This window comes from Numenius arquata, chromosome 12, assembly GCF_964106895.1.
Source record: "Numenius arquata chromosome 12, bNumArq3.hap1.1, whole genome shotgun sequence".
Taxonomy (NCBI): Eukaryota; Metazoa; Chordata; class Aves; order Charadriiformes; family Scolopacidae; genus Numenius; species Numenius arquata.
Window position 1 is genome coordinate 15,694,366 of NC_133587.1, and position 22,357 is coordinate 15,716,722.

General features: G+C 44.9%; 1 protein-coding gene across 1 annotated transcript in view; it reads right to left on the bottom strand.

Moving 5' to 3' along the window:
- Nucleotides 1-7,907: 7,907 nt before the first annotated feature.
- Nucleotides 7,908-22,357, bottom strand: part of AHCY (adenosylhomocysteinase) — a 28,767-nt gene continuing 14,317 nt past the window's right edge. Inside the window, exons 6-10 of the mRNA XM_074156856.1 lie at nt 19,310-19,517; nt 18,416-18,503; nt 17,374-17,491; nt 12,000-12,194; nt 7,908-8,887 (exon numbers count right to left, since the gene is read on the bottom strand). Coding sequence (XP_074012957.1) covers nt 8,756-8,887; nt 12,000-12,194; nt 17,374-17,491; nt 18,416-18,503; nt 19,310-19,517 — 741 coding nt within the window. The 3' untranslated portion in view covers nt 7,908-8,755. The remainder of the gene's footprint in view (nt 8,888-11,999; nt 12,195-17,373; nt 17,492-18,415; nt 18,504-19,309; nt 19,518-22,357) is intronic.

The window sequence follows — 22,357 nt, forward strand, 5'->3', positions numbered from 1 at the left end:
GAATTATCTGGCAGAGCTAGAAGGTTTCAGTATTTAAAAGACCTGCTTGCTGTAAAGCTGCGATTCAACTCAATAATTTCTCTACTTGGGAAGAAAATATTTGGAGCACTAAATGAGCGTATCAGATGATTCACTTCCCTTTATTCTCTTCAATTTGTTCAACATCCCTCCATCACTGCTGCTTTCTCCCAAGTGCGGGGGTTTGGGCAGAGATGTCCTTCTCTGTCTACAAAATGGCATCTCGGCAATCATGTCACAGGCAAAGGCCTTCACTGCCAAAAAAGGTCAAAAGGAGTTGGTGTCAAGTTAATAAAATACACGTAGGGAGCAATTTTTGGAGGGGAGGAAAAGCAGGACCACTAAATATTTGTTCTGAGTGGAAATGAAGTTAATAATGGGAAGCAGATACCTCCAAGAAGTTCTGGCTCAAAACACAATCTGAGTGTCAGCCTGATTACCAAGCATTCAAAGGTGCTTCCAACATCTGCAATATTGTAACTGAGATGCTGTTCAGTTTACTCCTAAAACGCTGCTGTTCCATCAGGGAAAAAGGAGCACGTGCCTATGAACTTGGCCCATTTAATATTCCCTCAGGGAAATGACTTCCCAGTTGATGAAACCAAACCCGGAGTGCTACAGAAAAGTAGCAGCTTTGCTGAAAAGCGTCTCTGGACTCTACAGCTGGAAGAGGTAGTAAAAAAATTTGCTGTAGACTTTCTAAATATCCTAAAAATTTTAATCTTTCTGCTACGGAATTTCAGGGAATTGGACAAGCAGAAGGGATCTTAAAGGTCCCTTCCAACCTAAATAATTCTATGATTCTACGATGTCAGTCCCCATCCAGTTCAGAAGGATGCTGCAGAACCTTAAAACACTTTTTGTTTTCATCCTCTTCACTTCTGCAAGCATTTTTTCACGGGGCTTTTTTTTTTGTCCTCCAGACTCCTTTCAGTCTGTTTGTTTTTTCTTTTCCTAAGCAGGCGTGCAAACCACAAGCACTCATGAAGGGCTAGTGATTTCAAAAAAGAAAAAAAAAAAAAAGGCACTTAATTGTAATTGACGTTTCTTACAGTTGTGCAAAGTTGTCCAGTGGCAAACAATGCCACCACAACAACTGAGGCTTTACAGTGTACGTTTGCTACATTTGATTTATCTTAACAAAAGAGCCCCAAAGGCTCAAAACCACAACTTGGCTTCTGAGAAACTTCGTATCATCTTCAAACAGAACCACTGCTATGAAAACAAGCTCAGTCATGAATCACAGAGTCATCAGTGGAACAGTCATTCACCCATCCTTTGTTCTCCCCTCACAGCGATCCATATTTCCTAAGGCGAGCTTTATGCCTCCATCAATCTCCATTTCACAGAACATCTAGCTGTGCAAAAATAAAAAATAAAAATAAAAAAAAAAAGAGCAGGACTTAGCAAGACCATATTGCAAATCAGTTGCTTCTTAAAAATCATGGAGACTAGTGTATCTGGTGGAGATAAATGGAGAAAAAAAAAATGTACAGCCTGTACTTTATCACTTCTGACTCAACAGTGGAGGAAAAACAGAGGCAAGAGTTGCCATATTTTAAAAAGAATAGTAGTTTGACCAGTAACAATAAGGAAAGCGTTAACAGAAAACGAATCTGAAAAACATCTGAGGAAATATGTGATTATTCTTCTCGGCCAAATCAGAGACCTGTCTAAAGCCTAAGAGTACAATCCCTCATCATTAATTTCATTGCACTACCAGGGTCAATCACTTTGCAGGGGCAGACTGCCCAAGCCAAGGGTGCTCATTACCATCCTGGGACAGCCTAACCCCACCAAAGGCACTGGGCCAGTGCAAACTATTTATAATGTTAAAAAACAACATTAAATTGGTCATAGCATTAAACAAGAGCTTTTCCCAGTGTGGAAACCAGGTCTGTTTTAGCACTACTGTATTACTGTTTTTTTTTTTTTTTCCCTTATCTACTTAAGAATCCCTCTTAAATTAAGAGCTAGGAATGGCTAAATTGGAGGAACAGCTATTAACTAGAGCTGACTGCAGCATTTCAACCACTCAGGCAGCGGCTGACAGTATTTGGGAAATAAGGGGGTGGGGAGGAAGCTGTAAATCTGAGTCAATTCCTATTTTATGAAAGGGAGCAGACAGCACCCCTCCACATTCCTCTGACATACTGTACACACCTTCCCAAACCACACATTAATGCAGAAGGTGGAAGTCTCACTTCTTTAATTTTTGCCACTCAAAACGAGCCTGGGAACAAGGCTGGAGGAAGAGGCTGGTGAACGGGGCTGCTCTAAGCCTGACTGCATTGGCTCAGCCCAGCTCAGGATGTGAGCCAGAGAAACTGTGGCTGCTCCATCCTTGGAGGGGTTCAAGGCCAGGCTGGACGGGGCTTTGAGCAACCTGGTCTGGTGGGAGGTGTCTTTGCCCAGGGCAGGAGGGTTGAAACTGGATGATCTTTAAGGTCCTTTCCAACCCAAACCATTCTATGATTCTATAACAGCGGAGTGGGGGAGCGCTGGGGACAGCCTCCGCAGGGTACCTTCCACAGAGAACATCCGACAGCCTACAGCGAAGGGCATCACCCTGCTGGCCCGTACACCCAATGTGCTGAGTTTCACAAATCCGAATATGAAACTTGCATTTCTTCCCACTTTCACACCCTCACCCCTGGCCCATGCGAAGGTCTCCATGTTTGCAATATGGCCCAATGACCCATCTCCCCCCTCCCTGGGATCCCGTGTCAGATCCAGGGAGCCTAGGGCTCCTGTCACCCAGGTGGGATGAGACATCTGCTCAGCAGAGCCACGCAAGTGAGAAGAGCCGTAGTCTGTCACTGTCGTGTGACTCTCTCCAGATGCGGGGTGCCATGTGGACTGGTGCAGGGGGGCTCAGCACCAAGGAGGGGGCACTCACGAGCCTCGGTGCCTACAGATGCTGGGGACTCTTCGGTGCTAGTGCTCTTCCTTCATTAGCTCCTGCCAAACCATTGTAACGTAATTGCTGTGGGACTGACAATACATATTCAGGGAATTAAGATGTTCAAGCTCAAGCCAGACTGAATACTGAATAAATGCCATGTAGATTAAAACAAACAAATGAGCCAGCTAAAAAATTAGTTGTAAATGATTTAGTGACACTCTCGGTGACAGCAGATGTGCTCTTGCCAATAAAAAGCAAGCAAGCAATAAGCCTGAGTGATTTCATAGAAGCCTTCGAGTTTGGAAAAAGCACTTAAGATCGAGTCCAACCATTAACCCAACACTGCCAAGTCCATCACTAACCCATGTCCTTCAACACCATATCTGCCCAGCTTTTAAATACCTCCAGGGATGGCGACTCCACCACTGCCCTGGGCGGCCTGGTCCAAGGTTTGACAACCATTTCCATGTAAACATTTTTCCTAACATCCAATCTGAACCTCCCCTGGTGCAACTTGAGGCCATTTCCTCTCATCCCATCACCTGTTCCTTGGGAGAAGAGACCAACCCCCCCTGGCTACACCCTCCTTTCAGGGAGTTGTAGAGAGCGAGAAGGTCTCCCCTCAGCCTCCTTTTCTGCAGGCTGAACACCCCCAGCTCCCTCAGTCGCTCCTCACAAGACTTGTGGCTCCAGACCCCTCACCAGCTCCATTGCCCTTCTCTGGACACGCTCCAGCCCCTCAATGTCTTTCTTGTGGTGAGGGGCCCAAAACTGGACACAGCCCTCGAGGTGGGACCTCACCAGTGCCCAGTACAGGGGGATGGTCACTGCCCCAGTCCTGCTGGCCACATATCAATCATGGAATCCAGGATGTTGTTGGCCTTCTTGGCCACCTGGGCACACTTTTCCTTCAACACAGATCAGATACCTGTTGAGAAATTAGCAGGGAGTCAAGACATGAGACAACAATATACATTCTTTTTTAAAGTAAATCAGCTGCTACACCAAAGCTCATGTTTCAAAGTCTTCAATCCATTCTAGAAAGCTTCTGAAACAGAAGGGAATTATTAATATTCTACTGTGAAGGTTATTCAAAATTGCCCTCGAGAGAGTTCAGACTGAAGCAACACTTGAGCTTGGCCCAAGTGCAGCTCCCACCATAGCAAGAGGCAAGATGAGCAGGTTTAGGAATGGAGGATGCTGAGCTGCGCCCAAACAATGGCCATGCAGTTGTACCCAAACAATGACAGCAGAACAAAAATATCAAACACCCTCTGGCATTAGCACTGCCAATTCCCAGACCACGCTGTTGACAGGTACTGGGCACAGCCTTTCTTCTGCAGGCAGCGCCGAACGACAGTCGCACTGCGGGGAGCAGGAGGGAGGAACAGAAACTCTGCTAGTGGCTTTATTAGGGTCTGGGTTTGATCTAGTCCTCTTCAGCCAATAAAACAGAAGATCTAGCAGAACATATTCCAAATACAAATTTTATATTTTATCAACTCAAGCCACATTTCAAGTCAAATTGTCTCATTGTTAACTTGCTTGAACTACTGCATTTTTAGCAGCAAATCGGATTTTCATGAGTTTGTTCCATGAAAATACTGTGCTGGGAAATCATTAGACAGTTCTCCTCCCTCTCACAGTGACGCTTTAGTGCACTGGCCCAGGGCCTTGCGAAGCAGATGAGATGTTTCAGCCCTGGTCAAGATGCTGGGGTCTGGACACTCCCCTGACTCATCTATCACAGAGTAGCAGGGGTTGGAAGGGACCTCTGGAGATCATCCAGTCCAACCCCCTGCCAGAGCAGGGTCACCCAGAGCAGGTCCCACAGGAACATGTCCAGGCAGGTTTGAACATCTCCAGAGAAGGAGACTCCACCACCTCTCTGGGCAGCCTCTTCCAGGGCTCAGACACCCTCAAAGTGAAGAAGTTCCTCCTCATGTTTAGATGGAACTTCCTGTGTTCAAGTTTGTGCCCATTCTCTCTTGTCCTGTCAGTGGGCACCACTGGAAAGAGACCCATCCCCCTGACACCCACCCTTTAAGTATTTATAAGCATGAATCAGATCTTCCCTCAGTCTTCTCTTCTCCAGACTAAAAAGACCCAAGTCCCTCAGCCTCTCCTCCTAAGAGAGATGTTCAGGTCCCCTGATCATCTTTGTAGTCCTTTACTGTACCCTCTCCAGCACTTCCCTGTCCTTCTTGAACTGGGGAGCCCAGAACTGGACACAGTGCTCCAGATGGGGCCTCACCAGGGCAGAGCAGAGGGGGAGGATGACCTCCCTCCACCTGCTGGCCACACTCTTCTTGATGCACCCCAGGATGCCATTGGCCTTCTTGGCCACAAGGGCACATTGCTGGCTCATGGTCATCCTGTTGTCCACCAGGACTCCCAGGCCTTTTTCCTTAAAGCTGCTCTCCAGCAGGTCAGGCCCCAACCTGTACTGGTGCAGGGGGTTATTCCTCCCCAGGTGCAGGAGCCTACACTTGCCCTTGTTGAATTTCATCAGGTTTCTCTCCACCCAACTCTCCAGCCTGTCCAGGTCTCACTGTGAAATCTCACTGTGAAATCATGATTTCACATGCTTAAAGCATCTGGAGTTTGGACAGGAGCTAAACAACAGAATTTGCATTGGGCTCTCCAGGCAGAGTTTTGCACACGATCTCTTACTAGAAACAGTTTTGGAAACTCGGGAGCTGCTGCCCCTGAGCCTAATGTTTGCCAGACTTCATAAGAGCTCCAACCACCAGGAAACACAAGACCTCAAGTCTTCCAAGGAAAACCAAACATATATATGCATATACGCACACAAATAGATTTCTCTACACATTAAACACATGAGTTCTGCAAGCAATCTGGCATGAACTTAAACAGAAATGTGGGGAAAAAAAAAAAAGGTCCTGACCCACTACCCAACATACAAAATGCCAATAAAGCATCACTAACTGAGAACCACTGGTTGCTGGGCCCTATTCAAAAACAGTCTTGACAAATCTTCCCAGAAAAACCCATTTCATACAAAACAAACACACACTGCTATCATAACACACTGGACATTGATCACACAATAGATTTTTAGGTAAATTCAGGGGGCCAGCTAGCCCTTTCATCTTTAACTTCTGTGAGACTGCAGTTCTTTGAGAATTGAGACAAAAGTTTCTGGGTTAGGTATCAGAGGACAGACCAACTTGAGTGGTTCTGTGGTGGGCCTGTGACAAAGACAACCTGAATAGACTATGAAGTAGCTGAAAATATCTTTAAATAGCTGGGAAAAGCCTCAATAGCAAACCTGGCAGACTTCATCTCAACTGCTCTGGCATCTGCTGGAAGGGCAGTAGGTTTTTGCAAATGAATCCAGGAGATTTACGGAGACCATCAAGGCCAGTTTGTTGACACTGGTGGTCAATGAGCCAACTATGGGAGATCTGCTGGATCTGTTACTCAAAAAAAAAAACCAAAACCCCAAACAAATCTGATCAAAGATGGAAAGGTGAAGGCAGCCTTTCCTCCAGAGACTGTTAAGTGTAAGGACCTTGACTGCCCATGCAGTAAAGCAGCCAAAGTTTTTCTGGAGCTGTATCAAGAAAAAAGGAGCCAGCATGTCAAGAGGAGGGATCCCTCTCCCCTGTTTGGCACTTTAAAGATACCTGCATCCAGTTTTAGCTCCCCACATACCTGAGAGCATCCATCCAAGGGCCACCAAGACCACAAGGGGGCTGAAGCACAGGACACAAAGAGACCAAGACCTGGGTTTATCCAACCTGGAGAAGGTGAAGGGGGATTTACTGCTGCCTATGGCTACTTAACACAAGCATGTGGTGAAGATGGAGCCAGACCCTTCTCAGGGGTGCAGAGGGATAAAGTGGGAAGCAATGAGCATAGACTGCAACACAGGAAATTCCAGTTAAACATACAGAAAAATATTTTTATCTAGAGGGTGGTCAAATACTAGGAGACAAGCCTAAGTTCCCCAGAGACAACCAAAACTCACCTGGGCAAGCTGATCTCCAACCAGATCTAAATGGCCTTGGTATGAGGACAGGGATGAACCAGAGACCTCCAGGTGGCCCTCTCTAACTAGATTATTCTATCAATACAAGATCCAAAGTCCAACAGCAGAATTAGAACCCTGTATTTCAGGACAGCCGACTTTCAGCTGAGACATGGGTTTAGAAAAGCCAAAGCCCAGCCAGAAAAAACTAATGAGGAATGAGAAGGACAACACCCCATCCCTTTCTACTGCATTTGTTCTACTACAATGACATTTTCTATCATCACTATCCTGTCACATGCAGCTCTGTGTGACACAAGGCGACCATCACCTACCTTTAGGTGTGTACTGCAACTGTGTCTGTCTGTGTGGAGCTCAGTGTATATATGTACATTTAAAGGATAATCCCCTTTGGCATTTGTGGGACCCAAATTCAATTAGAATTGGTGCTTTTTAGGGGTCGATGCAAAACAAAGCAACGAGAAGAGCTGCATATTGAGCAACACCTTGTTTACTCATCCCCTTTTCTTCCCTCCTCCAACAGTTCACACTCTACACCATCTGTTTTAAATGCTCACTGACATCACATCGGGTGCTTGGGCATGAATCTCGGAGCACTTCAAGCGTGTTTTAACACCATACCAAACCTTTCACCTTCTCACATCCAGGAAGAGGGTGGCCTGCTGTATCATGTTGACTGAAGAGGACAGTGGCAAGAGAGGACTTCCATGACACATATGGAAATAAATCTCTTTGGGCAGACAGGAGACTTTCCTGCAAGATTCAGCCCTTCAAATATTTAAATAACCAGAGGAGCAGCTTTTCCCAGCTCAAGGATATGATGCAGGCTAGCCACAGCACTGCCTTTTGCCTTGAGGAAATACAGTTCAATATTTTCAGTACAGTTCAAAATTTTCAGTAGCTTAAGGATCACACAAAACTAAAGAAATCTATGGCAAAACCCAAAGCATCTCACTGTACAAAGCAAGTCAGGCCACAGTCAGATCTTTAATAAAAGCACTTTGAGTCAGTGACAAACAAGATACAGCAGACATGACAACTCAGAAAATCAAGTTGGGGGTAGATGTGTGCTGCTGGTGTTTTCAGAGGATCGAACAAGGTCCCTAAACCTAACCCAGCCCCTCAGTGGCTTCTCAGCCACTCACCACACACTAGGAAGGCTGCTAAAAAAAGTCACTCTTGCCTCACCCCTCCTCGAGCCGGTATGGAAGAAGCATAGAAGGGTCTTTGTTCTCACCAAAACTGATTGAGTCAATTATGCCAGAAAAAACCTCCAGCTCTAACCTGAGTAGGAGATGAAGTTGATTTTAGAGGAAGGAGACCAAGAAACCTATACTCCTCCCCGCTTCCTCCAGTTTCACTATGTGCACTTCAGCTAAGGGTACCTCTGTAGAGAGAAGCCTGACACTGCTAGCCTCTTAAATCACCTAATTTGAGCAGGGCACAGCAGAAAGCACCTCCCTGGAGAAACCGTTCCACATCTTAGTCTGCTCAAAGAGGCTGTCAACCACATGTCTGACAAGAGTATGCATTTTCATTAGTCATCTTCTGTCCTACTCCCCTTATTGGGGCATTAGGAGCCATTAAAATGTGCATAGGATCCTTTTCAGCGTGACATCAGCTAAGTAATCAATTTAATTCCAAGAGTCAGAGTGATCCTTTCACTAATAAGGCCCTGAAGCTCCCTTGGTTAAGGGGAGGGGATCTGCAGCACTGAGAGGAGTATGGCAAAGAGTTTGTTCTCAGAAGCCCAGCACACACAAGAGCTTTGGAAGGTTGTAATCTCTGCACTTTGGTCTTTGGGTAGTGCCACCTGCTCAGTATCTGTAGTGGTCTGGCTTGAATGGCCCATCTCTCGATAAGCCGAGGTATTTGGCCTGTTTGTCACTCAGCTTCGTCAGCTTCACACACAGTTTATCCAGATGAGCAGCAGCCACAGCTTCATCCAGCTGGAAAACAAAACACCCAGACAAGAGTATTAGTGGAAAAGAATCCTATTAGTTCAGAAAGTCACAGTCAACAGTGAGAAATGAGTATCGCCAAGGAGGATCTAACATGCTGGCACAGATGACTGGTGAGACTCCTCTTTTCCTGCCAACATACCTCACCTGCTCGAGCGCAGAGGCTTCTGCTCTGAGCACAGAACTGCGTTCAGATGGAAAAGCCCCATCCTTTCAAGGGAGCCAAGTTAAGCTTAAGTGAGACAGACAACTTTGTATGGTCAAGCCTGTTTCAATCTCATTTACACATTCACATCCATCCAACAAGTAAAGGGCAGAGATCAAACTAATTGGAGATAAGAATATCCAGTTTGGTAGACTGGTCAACCTACCAGTCATGTTTCCACTACAAAGACACCTGGACATACCAGACTATCATCTCACAATTTTAGATAAGTTTAATAATGGAAAAAGACTACATCTCCTTTCCAGATGTCCCATCTTAAGGGTACATGTATTAAGAAATTCATTCCAGAATCACTAATTAAAAAAGAATACTATCTATTGGTGTCATCTTCACGGAGAATAAAGCCAAGGTGGGCTGTGGGACACAGGCTCAGAAATGTTGATATACTTTCTTCATCCCAGAGGCGTCAGGCAGAAATGCAAACTCAAGGGATTGAAAAAGGTGTAAAGGTCCAAGATGGGTAAGTGCTACAGGAGGTTGGTACAGAAGAGTCAGAAAACAATCAGTAAAATGGCAAATTAGCTGCTATGTCAGAGGGGAACGTACAGCCATAAAGGATATTCACAGAGAGAAAGGACAGGACTAAGAAGGGATTGGGTGCTGCCGAGTCACAACAGAAGGACAAGTTTGACCACCATTTGTAATTCCTGCAAAATACAAGTAAATCATTGCTAAGGAAACAGATATAAGGTAAGTCTAAATTCTAGCAGCACGGGAAGGACTGGCAGTATTTCCACCCAAATAGTTAAACAGATGTGAAAGGCTGAAATATTTGAAGGGCAATAAATCAACAAAACGATCGAGGGCCAGATCTTCAGCATGTCCTAAATGATTCAATCACTAGTCTTAGATTTCCCACTCACAGGGAGTGTGGTAACAAGCAACTACTCTGAAATAATCCCATTGTAGTGAACCTGGTAAAGAGCTACATCTGTACAGAGTATAATTCACTGCAGCACAAGCTGCTCAGAGCAGAACTGCCAGCATCTCCTGAGATGCAACACAGCCAGAGATGTACATGACAAAATTAAAAACGTAATTGAAGTGGCTGAAGAATGTGGAAGTGAACCATGAAAGCCACCAAACACTACGTAAGAGTCAGGAAAATCACAAAAGAAAGAAAAGCTAACTGGAAGGACTGTGTTTAGAAGGGAAACAAGTATTTAAGCTTAGTAGATCCTGCCAGGAAAAGAAAGGAGAGTTATAAATTGAATGCATATCTGGTTGACCAGACTGACACATGAAGATCTGATAGGTGCATTTCCAGCGAGTTTAAGACAGATTACACCCACTTGAAAAGGAGCTGAGTCCCTGACATTTCCCAGGTTCTCAAACTGCAGCAGAGATGAGTTGTTTCACAGCTGCATCAGCCTGGGGGCTTCAAGATTGAGATAAAAAGGCACACAAATTTAGATGAAGGTAAGCTGACATTCTTACCTTAAAATCAGAGAGCTGAGCATGAGGATGGACAGATTTGGTGCCAAGAACAAGGACACAACAGTTTCCCTGGATTTCCAGGAACACACATTGCAGAAATGTGTGCGTGTTTGTAACACCTGATCATCAAAGCAATATTCTTGCAGTCAAAGTGCAGTGTAAGGTACTTGGTGATTCTTAAATTTTAAATTTGGACCTCAAAGCTACTACACAGAAGAAGGAAAGATACTGGCCAGAAGATTAGCAGAGAAAGCTCTTCTGCCCATCTTTTGTTGGTAATGACAAGGCAACTGCTTTATTCTTTGAAATTCTCTCTGGAGGGCAAAGGGTAAGAGCGCATTCTGTCACAGCATATGACCCCGAGAAGATCACTGCCATATGCTCCACCAGCATGTAGCTCTGTAAGGAACCAATCTGGGCATTACTTCTTATTTCCAGTTCGTTTACTAAAATTTGTTATTCAGGAAGAGGATGAAGCCACATTTTATTAGCAACATTGGACTATCATTTTCAAGAGAACTGTCAGTGAAACTTCCCCTTTGAAGATGATTATGTGACAGCTTGCTGATCAACTCCTACACCGTATTTCTGGTATGCTTGGCTTGATCATTAACGGATGGCTTTGGAAACTTAAGTCCCTCAGCGAACACTTCATACGTAAGCCCAAACATACACATTTTACTTCCCAAATGAAAAGTATTTTCAGATTTAGTCTCACACCTGGTTGCATGCCAAAGGCAGTGGGATTTAACTCCAGCATCTTTTTCAATGACCATCTCAAATTCTCAGGCTTGTTTTGGAGAATTAAAACCAGGTTAGTTTTATAAAAGGAATTTGTGAGTTGTGACATGATCCAGATTTTTCCAAGAACAAAGAACGCAGAGATAAGTTTAAAGGGAAACCCGAGGGAATGTGTCATTAATATTTTGTGAAGCTATCAGGACCAGATTGTGATAAGCTCTGCTCAGGTGCAAATGGGACCCACACTCTACCAACCACAATAAATGCAATTCCTAGTTTCACTCCAGCTTCAACTCTGCCCCGTTAGATTTTGCTAGATAGGCATGCGAAAGCTTGCTGTGATTGTTGACACCCAGAAGAAGGAACAAGTTGGCCGGGAGAAGCTCCCTGACCACCCTGAGGCAGCAGAGGGCTTCCCAGCACCTGAGGGAGGAGCCCCAGGTCAAGCCAAAGAGTGACTGGACTTTCTTATGGCATGCGACAGACAAGTCTCAGTTCTGCACAAGAGTTTAGCCACAAAAACCAGCCCACTTCAGACTCAGCATGACCAAAGCCAAGCAGTCACCAAGGGACAGAAGCTCCTTGCAACCACAATCAGTAGGAAAGTGAACTCAAGCACAAACGAAACAAATCTACATGATCACATGCAAAGTTGGCTTCCTTATAAGCTTATGTCTTTCTGCTATTCTAACTCACCTTCTTTGGCAGAAAATGGACTCCAACAGAGTATTTGTCACTATTGGTCCACAGCTCGATCTGTGCCAGCACCTGGTTGGTGAAGGAGTTGCTCATAACAAAGCTGGGGTGACCCATGGCACAGCCCAGGTTGACCAGCCGGCCCTCCGCCAGCAGGATAATATGACGGCCGTTTCTCAGTGTATAGCGATCCACCTGGGCAGGAAAGAGCAAGAACAGTACAGTGTCAGGGAAAAGACAGCATTTTAAATCAGGCAAAGCTTGGTGGGCTTTCTTCCCATGTCAACAATTCAGCACTGGGTTTGCAACACAGACTTTGACTGCAATTGAGACACCCTTCCCCCAATTCCCAGCCAGGGTTTGGGAAGCCCATAGCTATTCTGGACATCACACAACTCGAGTCTTATCTGCTTCATATTTAACCAGTCATCCAGTTCTTCCGGTTTTTCCACATCCACGTTGTCTGAGATGGCTGTGGTGGGGAGTGTGCTGCTAGCAGTAAAATGCAGTTCGTATATGCTTAGTTCTAACAACCGGTATGGAGAGACAGGACAGAGAGGGAACACCTCTGTGTGCAACAGTCCAGAGCCATCTCGGAGCCAGAGACCTCAGCCTGCTGAAACTGCTCCCCTGTAACTCTTCCCACATCCACAAGGCATAAGAAACAGCCGTCCTAGCTTCTGGTGTACCCTCCTTTGCTCTCAGGGGGCCAAAAGACATCATCCTCCACTCAGACTGATGTCCAAGCTACACTGGAGACAACAGGACTCTGCACACAGAATCACACCTCAGATGGGCTAAGGAGATGGGTCCTCAGCCACATGAGAGTCCTACACGGTTCAGAAGATAACGCCACTTAATATGTGCCTCAACTGCCTGGGCCAGACTGGGCTCCTGCAATGTTAGAGCTGACTCTGCTTCTCCTTTGCACCATCACCAGCTCTTCTCTCCCCTGCCCTCACCCCTGCAGGGGGTTACAATATAAAAGCCCAGAATGAAATGCCAATTTCAGTATTCAATACTCAGTATTCACTGGTATTTATTGCTCATGTCACACCAAGCACATGAGACTAGAGCAAACCTTTGGGAAGACTTAAAAGATAATCAATGACCAACTTTGACAAAGGTTAATGCTTCAGAAAAAGCCGTTTATCTTACACTGTCATAACACAGCAACTGTGAAAGACCTAAAAAGGTCCCTCCCCACAGCTGTATATATATTTTGTCTCAAAAGTTATTTATATTAAATCAAAACACATCACTTCCAGTTTTATTCTTAAAGCTTTGGCCTGTAAGTTAAAAGTTCTGTGAGACGAAGCTTTAATTGTAACAATACCATCTTAGAAAAAACATCTTTGTGCAGAGCTCTAAGCAGAGATGTAGTAAGTAAATCAATAGAAACCATTTTATTAGAACAGGTATTTTGCCCTTGGAGCAGGTCTGTGCCTCCCCCTGCCTTCCCCAGCCACGCTTCAATCGCAGCACTAATATGAACCCAAGAAGTAGAAATAACAGATTATTATGTTTTCAGCACAACATATGCAGACAGTAACTGCCTCAAACAGAAGCCCTGAATAACCTTCTTAATTTCTCCTGTGCAAGAACAGAACAGTAAGGCTGGGTTAGTAACAACACTTGCCACTGAGCAGCTGCAGTATTTCTTACAGATGCCGGTTCTCTATTATGGACCACCAGTGACAGTGACCAGTCCACCCCAAAAATATTCCATGGGCTATCATAAGATTATGGGAAGAAATAATGAAACAAAGGAGGAAGCAGCCAGAAAGCAGAACACTAAAAGCCTTGAGAACAGCTACAACATTACTTACACCAAACATTATATTTACAGATTAAGCTACTACAAGGTAGCAGTTAGGTAGCATTTCAGTTTTGAAGGCTGAATCGAGTAGTTTAGGTGTCAAAATATATCCATATCATATCCACACAACTTGCACCCGGACAGCTGCTGGCACATGCATAGAATCACATACCTCCAGCAATCTGCTGACACGACTCATTCAGTGCACAGGATAACGCAGAAAAGGCAAATTATGGAATCACGGAATTGTCAGAGTTGGAAGGGACCTCTAAAGATCATCTGGTTCCAACTCCCCTGCTAAAGCAGGGTTGCCCAGAGCACATCACTCAGGACTGCATCCAGGCGGGTCTTGAAAATCTCCAGAGAAGGGGACTCCATCACCTCCCTGGGCAGCCTGTTCCAGGGCTCTGGCACCCTCACTGGAAAGAAGTTTCTCCTCATATTTAAATGGAACTTCCCATGTTCCAGCTTGTGCCCGTTGCCCTTCTTCCTGTCACTGTGAACCACTGAAAAGAGTCTGGCCCCATCCTCCTTCAACCCACCATTTAGATACTTAAAAACATAGATAAGGTCTCCCCTCAGCCTTCTCTTCTCCAGGCTAAAGAGTCCCAGCTCTCTCAACCTTTCCTCATAAGGAAGATGCTCCAATCCCTTAATCATCTTAGTTGCCCTACACTGGACTTTCTCCAGTAGTTCACTGTCTCTTGAACTGGGGAGCCCAGAACTGGACACAGTATTCCAGCTGTGGCCTCACCAGTGCAGAGTAGAGGGAGAGAATGACCTCCCTCCACCTACTGGCCACGCTCTGGCCATTAATGTCTTTGTACAGAAATAAATACAAAATAGTAGTGGTACCAGCAGAGGCTTAAGTCAGTAGTGTGGAAACATATCTCATTCATGGGCAAACAGGCTGATTCTACTCTCAGCCTCAGCTCTGTGCATCAAGCCGAGATGAGGGGGTCCATTCGGGGCTGTCAGTAACACCTCCTACAAACTTTAGCTAAAGATTTTTCAGCAACCCCCCTTGTGGCACCCACAGCTATTTTCACAGCTCCTGCTCTGTGAGCAGGTATCTCCTTTGCATCACTCTGAACATCCTGCTTGCGACAGCAGTGGTTTAAATAACAGACCGGAGAGATTCAGGGTAGGAGGTAAGTCTTCAGCATTACACCATATGGACAACCTTGACCCCAATTTCAATCTTTTGAAAGGGTTATATTCTGATTTTAACCAGAAACTTGTTACAGTTTTCATACCTTGGATGAGACTGCATCTCATTGCACCCAATACACCTGTGAGAGACTGGCTCCTTCAACACAGTACATAAAGAAAAAGGGACGAATACCTCTGCCAGCAGCAACACAACTTTTCACATCGACTTTAAGAGCCACGTTGAATGGCCATGTGCAGGTAGTTTGTATGTTACCATATTAACATCCAATTTAGCCTCCAACATTCATAGAATCACAGAATTGTCTGGGTGGGAAGGGATCTTTCAGATCGAGTCCAACCATCAACCCAACACTGACAAAAACCACCACTAACCCATGTCCCTCAGCACCACGTCTTCCCGGCTCCAGGGATGGTGCCTCAACCACTTCCCTGGGCAGCCCATTCCAAGGCATTACCTTTCAGCATAAAAATTCTCCCTAATATCCAATCTGAACCTCCCCTGGTGCAACTTGAGGCCATTTCCTCTTGTCCTACCACTGGTTCCTTAGGAGAAGAGACCAACCCCCACCTCTCTACAACCTCCATGTTCACTTTTTGAGCAGTCCCAGTTTTAAAACCGAGTGAGCAGAAAGCAAGCAGCTACCCAGGGGCTCCTGTAGGACAAGAGCTGTTGAGCAAAGTCAGCTCCACACTAAGGTCACAGGCAAGAACAGACTTGAATGCAGTGAGCAGCTGAGTGTACAACTTCATGCCTCATTGAGCCCATGTGGAGTGTCCCAACAGCAAACAGGACACCGAACAGACTCTCACAACTGCTTATTAAGAGTTTGATGTGTGTGGCCAATAAGCCACAGAGAAATTATGAAAATCAGAAGGGTAGATTGAGATCTAGACGCGTGCTTGGGTGTGATGTGTTTAAAAAGGCAGAAAACCTGTCCCAGAATCCTGGTATCAGCAAGCATTCTCCTTCTTTAAAAGATAACTAGATAGAAGTCCCCTTCAAGTCAGACAAAGGTTTGTTTTATGTTCTCCCTCAATGCAGTTCTGACTTAGTTTTGTTTCTCTGCTTTAAGGCACACAGCTGAAAAGCTGAAATTTTTGTATCCCTGTTTTCCTGTGTAGCGCCAGCCATAGCTTGAAGCAACTACATGGTGAGAACGCATGCTGAGCAAGGATAAAACATCTCGCCTTGTCTGCCCACACAGAGACTTCTGGTCTACACAGGTTTCTAAAATGAAGCCACTAAGTCTGGGAGAGAAGCCTGAGTCTGGCAGAGCTCCAGACAGGCTTTCCTGAGGCTTCAATCTCCAAGTTAAAAAAAAAAAAAATGCTTTGAAAAGAGGGGTGTGAATTTTTTCAAACCTTGACAGAATCCCAGAACACATTCCCTTGAGATTCACTCCAGTGCTGGCACTCTGCACCAGGACTAAGACTGTTGTGGTGCAGAGCAGCACGTGAGCAAACAGCTTCGTGAGAGGAAATTCAGATCAGCCACCAGGCAACCTATGGGCTGTGTTCTTAAGTTTTATACGGTCTCCAACGGTCTGTTCTGTACACATCATCTAACTTGCATTTTGAAACATTTCGTGCTGTTTCCAGAGGGCTATCAAAAAAAAGTCACATTTCCACACCTCCTCGCCATACCCCAAACATCAAAGCTGATTCCCTGTATGGAATCAACTTGGTGCAATTAATTATCTACAAAACCACCACTACGGTGTAGGCTCCCATTTGTCAAGAAAGCAGGAACACAGTAGGATGCAAAGATGCATCCACACCAGACACCTCTCGCCAGAGACCACACTGTACACTTGGACACCAGCTGGAATCAACTGCTTCAGTATCAACACAAGACTATGACGTGCAGCTTGTTCCAGGTTAATTGGGGAAGAGCAGAGCAGAACATCCTTTCTGATCAGCCCAGAGCAATGCTGGCTTTTGAGAAAGCTGGAAACACAAAGTACATGAAGAGAAATACCCCCCTTTTCTGGAAACAGACACTGAGTAGCTACTGCTTCCTTCTAGAAGACTGAAAGGGGATCTGATCAACGTCAGGAGGATAGGGCCAGTCTTTTTCCAGTGGTGCCCAGTGACAGGACAAGAGGCAACAGGCACAAACTGGAACATAGGAAGTTCCATCTGAACATGAGGAGGAACTTCTTTCCTGTGAGGGTGGCAGAGCCCTGGAACAGGCTTCCCAGAGAAATGGTGCAGTCTCCTTCTCTGGAGACATTCAAACCCCACCTGCACACATTCCTGTGGGACCTACTGTGGGTGACCCTGCTCTGGCAGGGGGTTGGACTGGATGATCTCCAGAGGTCCCTTCCAGCCCCATATCATTCTGTTATTCTAGCAAAAGAGCCTGTGCAAGGACTGTCTCACCTGAGGTTTAACATTCACCGCCTCTACAGCATTTTCATTCAGCCACTTTGCATCAACTTCCACATCAAAATGGCCAATATTACACACTATGGCATCATCCTTCATCTGCTCAAAGTGCCTGCAAAAAAAAAAGTTGTATCAAAAATTAATTCACCAAAAAAAAAGTTTCTTCTTCAGCATATGAAGATGCTCTGGTCCACAGCTCTGCTCAAGGAGAAGTGAAAATCGCCTGGCTCACTGACTGCACTTGACTCACAAGATGCGTGGGTCTGGTAATCTTCCAGGCACATGATGTCTACTGGAAAAAACTCCCAAGCTTCTAGGGAAGGACACTTCCCAAGGCTATAAATGGTTATCAAAACAGAAAATATTTTCCCAGTATGGAAAGTAAAACTATTTTGTTTAATTGGTCAAAACTGAAATACCCACAGTTATTCTCTTTCCTACATGAAGAAATCATTTTCTTCATGACTTTAAAGTTTCCAGCAGTTATACACCTGGAACTAACACCTTACCACCTCCTCCTCCCACTTTATCTGATCTTCCACTACAACATGTACAATCATAATGGCAAAGACAGGAATGAGTTTGTGTAGAGTGGAGGGGCTATAAATTGAGATCTAAGAAGCAACAACAAAAGGACTGCGGGGTAGTTTATTGAGAACAGGCTAGTTTCAAGCCTGCTATGTGTAGTCACAGATGGAATCACTTTCAACCTTAACCTACCTCCTCTTCTATTCACATATATCTGTCCTAACACAGAATTTAGCCCTGATGCTCTCATTCTCCAGAAAACTATCCCTCTACACCTTTTGTTCCTCCATCATTACATGCTGTAAGACAGGAACAATTGCAATGTGGCAATATCCAACAATCAAAAACAACCAAAGCCCTGATTTCTCACTAAATTGATGTTAAATTCTGATGTCCAGAAATGAGACTGTGTGCTAACCCTCACCGTACAGCTGACAAGTTATGATTATATTTAAAAAAATTTAACTGTACAGGTATGCTTTCACTAAAGCAAGTGGCTAGACCATACCTGCCCTGAACAATGTCAGTGCAGCCAGTGGTGGTAACAAAGATATTGCCTTCTTTGCAGGCCTCCTCCATGGTTGTAACTTCATAACCTGAAAAGAAAAAAAAAGTTATTCCTCTACCCAACCAGCAGCACTTAAAGTGGGCTACAATATTACAAGCAGAAAAGTATGGACAAAGAGTAAGAGAAGTCTGTGCCAACACCTTGGAGGATGCAAGGCAGTAGGCGTACTGATCTTACTAAATACCAATGGAGCACAAAAATATTCACCCCTCACCTATTTCCAATCTGTAGATCTATACATTCAATGTCTTACGTCCCCAGGTGTAGTACCTGGCACAGCTCTCAGACTGGATTGAGGGGGTCAGGTCTGCAAAGGAAAGAGTCCCCGCAACACCCCCAGGCTCTAGCCAGGTGTGAACACAAATGGGATAAATTGATACTAAGCAGCACAGTTACACAAGGCACCCACACAAGAGTGCAGCCTCCAGAGCACACCGTGAGCACAGCTGTAAAGGCAGACACCATAGCACTGCTCTCCAAAACCATTGGGTGTTTTACAGGGGAGATGTTCTAGTGAAGTTTTAACCCACACTAGAGGCTAGAGTTGCACAACTTGAAGCTAATGAACCCATTCCAAACCAGGCTTACAGCGCTATGAAATGGGAGGCTCTATATCCTTGACTCCGAACACATCCTCAAGGCCTGTACTAATAAACTCCTTTCCCTGACTGTAAGGAAAGAATTCCTACAATTAAACTGGAGTCACCTCTACCTCAACAGGGACAGGGCTGAAAGTCACCGAAACTTTCTTGGCCAGCTATCATTTATTGCTCTACGCTGACATGCGGAGACCCCTTCCAGATGCATCAATCCTGCATCTCCTCTGCTTCTCACCCTCCATGGCTGCCTGCAGGGCGTTGATGGGGTCGATTTCAGTGATGATGACTCTGGCTCCGAAGCTCCGCAGGGCCTGGGCACAGCCTTTGCCCACGTCACCGTAACCTGCCACGACAGCTACTTTTCCAGCTATCATGACATCTGTAGCACGTTTGATGCCATCGATGAGGGACTCTCTGCAGCCATAAAGGTTATCAAACTTGCTCTGAGAAAGAAAAAGGAGCAGCTTCAGAACAGAAGTCATTCAAGTAAGAATTACTCAGAGAAACAAAATGGAAACAAAATGGACTCATACGCAAGTACTACAAACCAAGAGGCTGACAGTCAGCTAAACAGTTTAACCAGTGAGGGATAGGAAGAAGATAACATGCTTTGATGTTTTTATTTATCCAGTTTCAATCTATAGAGTCATACCAGACACAAGCTTCAGCACTTCCCTGGTGAGAAGCACTTCATAAATATGTTGTGTCTACTGACTAGGGCTTGGACATCTTAAAAGCTTGTCAGATGTAACCTGAATTTCGTAAAAGCAGAAACAATTCTCACATACAGAGGTAGGTCCAAGTTCTTTAACCAGATGTTCATGAGTTCTCTGCTGTTTATCCATGAACTGAACCAAGTGCCACAGGTAGGCAAAAGCCACCAGCAGAGTATCTGATAATCAATCGGTTAGCACATACAATTATCTTTGCAAGACACCTTCCCATGCAACCTGCAGAGCTGTCCACATCAACCACGAGAAATTGGTTCCTGCAGCCCAGGAAGATCAAAATTGGGTCTTCCCCCAGGAAGAGTTACACGAACACCGCCAGACTTCACCTCTGCTCAGATCTAGAAAAATCCAGCAAGTAGCCATTCACAATACTGGTGACTGCAATCAAGAACCCCTGGATCTCATCTCCTAATGCCCCATCGCACAACATCCTCCTACTGTAACATTAGCACATGAGCTTAACAGCCAGACCTCCAAATCAACATCCCCTTGCTAAGTCAGATGTCAAATAGTACTGCACTTGAACATCTCCCTAAACGCAGAAACACATATTGCTGTACTGATTTTTGTAAAGCTCCTCCTTTTTCTCCTTGGGCACGTTGTTTTGATCAGAAGGATGGGTTGTATAAACAGATTAGATTACCTGAAGAGTTACAAAACCCAAGAACTTAAAAAAAAAAAAATCTGGCTACCAAAGTCATGCTACACTTCCCAAAGCAGGGGTATAAGGAACTCACCACTCACAGTAAAACTCTAGTCTCAAAGCCTGCCCTGTGCTTTCTACAGCCTTACATCACCAATCACTCTTGCTTTCACGTGGCACAGGTAGCACCCTGTCTGCTATAAGCAATCTTAAGACTGCACACCTAGATGTGAGTAGGGGCACTGATCCTTCAAATGGGACCCACCTTGCAGCTCTGGCTGGTGCCATCCAGCATGTGTAAGATGATGTTACAGTTTGGTTTGCAGTCTACATCTTACAACTGCAACATTTTTAATAATAAAAAAATGCAAAGTCCACATATAAAAACGTTGCAGCTATGACTCCAATGCACAATCTGAGCAAGTTACAAGGTTTATTGTATATAGCATTGTATATTGTATATACTATTGTATATAGTGGCATATCCCTCCCAGCCTCAGAAACTGGCCAAGGACTAACGTGTAAGAAATTATCCTTCAGATCCAGAGGTTCCTGACTCGGTGCCTGTAAGTCTCATCACAGGCACATCATCAATATTTCAGATAATTTCTGTTACTAATCCTTCAAATTCCAAAGCTAGTACTGGTTGGTAATCCTCTTTCCTAGTCCTCCAGATTTCCCTTGCAGTATAAACCTTCTTACAGAGGAAAACAGCATGGTCAGATTTGATTCCTCACCACTGAATCCCCCAATTGCAATCAAAGCTTTCCAGGTGCTTGTGCATTCCCATGGAGGGAAGGCAGCAGAGTGCCAGATGCAGACATCTGTCCCACCCAAAAATCCACGTGAGTGGCAGGAGGGAAGAAGAGAACTGGATACTGCCTGCCTTCTCTCTCCAAATACTAGTACAGGAACCTGGCACCAAGTGAAAATACCAAAGCAGGAGAGCAGGATTTGTCAGCTCAGTAGTATGTCTCCCTGGAGATCTCTAACTGTGGTTACTACAAATCTTTTACTACATAAATACCAAACAGTGCTTGAAAATAAGCACTCGTTTAGCACTAGAATAAAGTGAGCTCAGCCCAAATCCACTCAAGGGGCTTTTTTAGAAACATCTGAATTCCCAAGTCTACTAAACAGCATTAATAGTTATTATGCAGGAGGCACAAATCTAGGTGAAAAGGATGCAGAGAAACAAGCTTCTTCCAAGATCAACTGGATTTCAGCCCACTAGCTATGAAATAAAAATGCCAGATGCATCTTTGTGAGCAGAAAGGAGATACTCTTCAGATCACAAACTGCAGAGAAAGGAGGCCAAATGGTGAAAACTGCCATGGCCAACAGGATGACATTAGTATGGTAACTTGAAATAGATTTAGCAACTAGATTTAAAAAACATCTAGATGCATAAACCTTGAGTACACCTGAAAATCCCACTGTAATTCATCTGCATCCAAAATCCATCAGCACCCTTTAAACACCGTTCCCCCTCATCCCTCAGTTTGCCAGGATTTGTCTCGGGAAGCAGTAATACAGCTAAGCAAGGAATAAATTCCTCCTGCCCTATCCTCTGCAACTGCAGAGACACCTTGTCAGACCAACTGACTTTTACCAGCCACAGGCTCATGTAGGTCACACTTTTCCAGCTGGTACCTGTCACCTGCCTGTGGGCTTTAAGCTGCTCAGAGGGAGGACATGCCCCTTGCCCCAGGAGCTGACTGTACCCAGGAGCCATAACTTCCAAAGGTTGTTTTCACATTATTAAAATGCAGGAAAACACATGTCCTTGCATACAAAAAAAGCCCCTGATGTTCTGAAAACAGGGTATTTCCAATGGCATGTCCCATTAGAGACATCATGGGCTCACTTCAAGGCTATGGTGAAAATGCGTTCAGTACCAGGTCAAGAA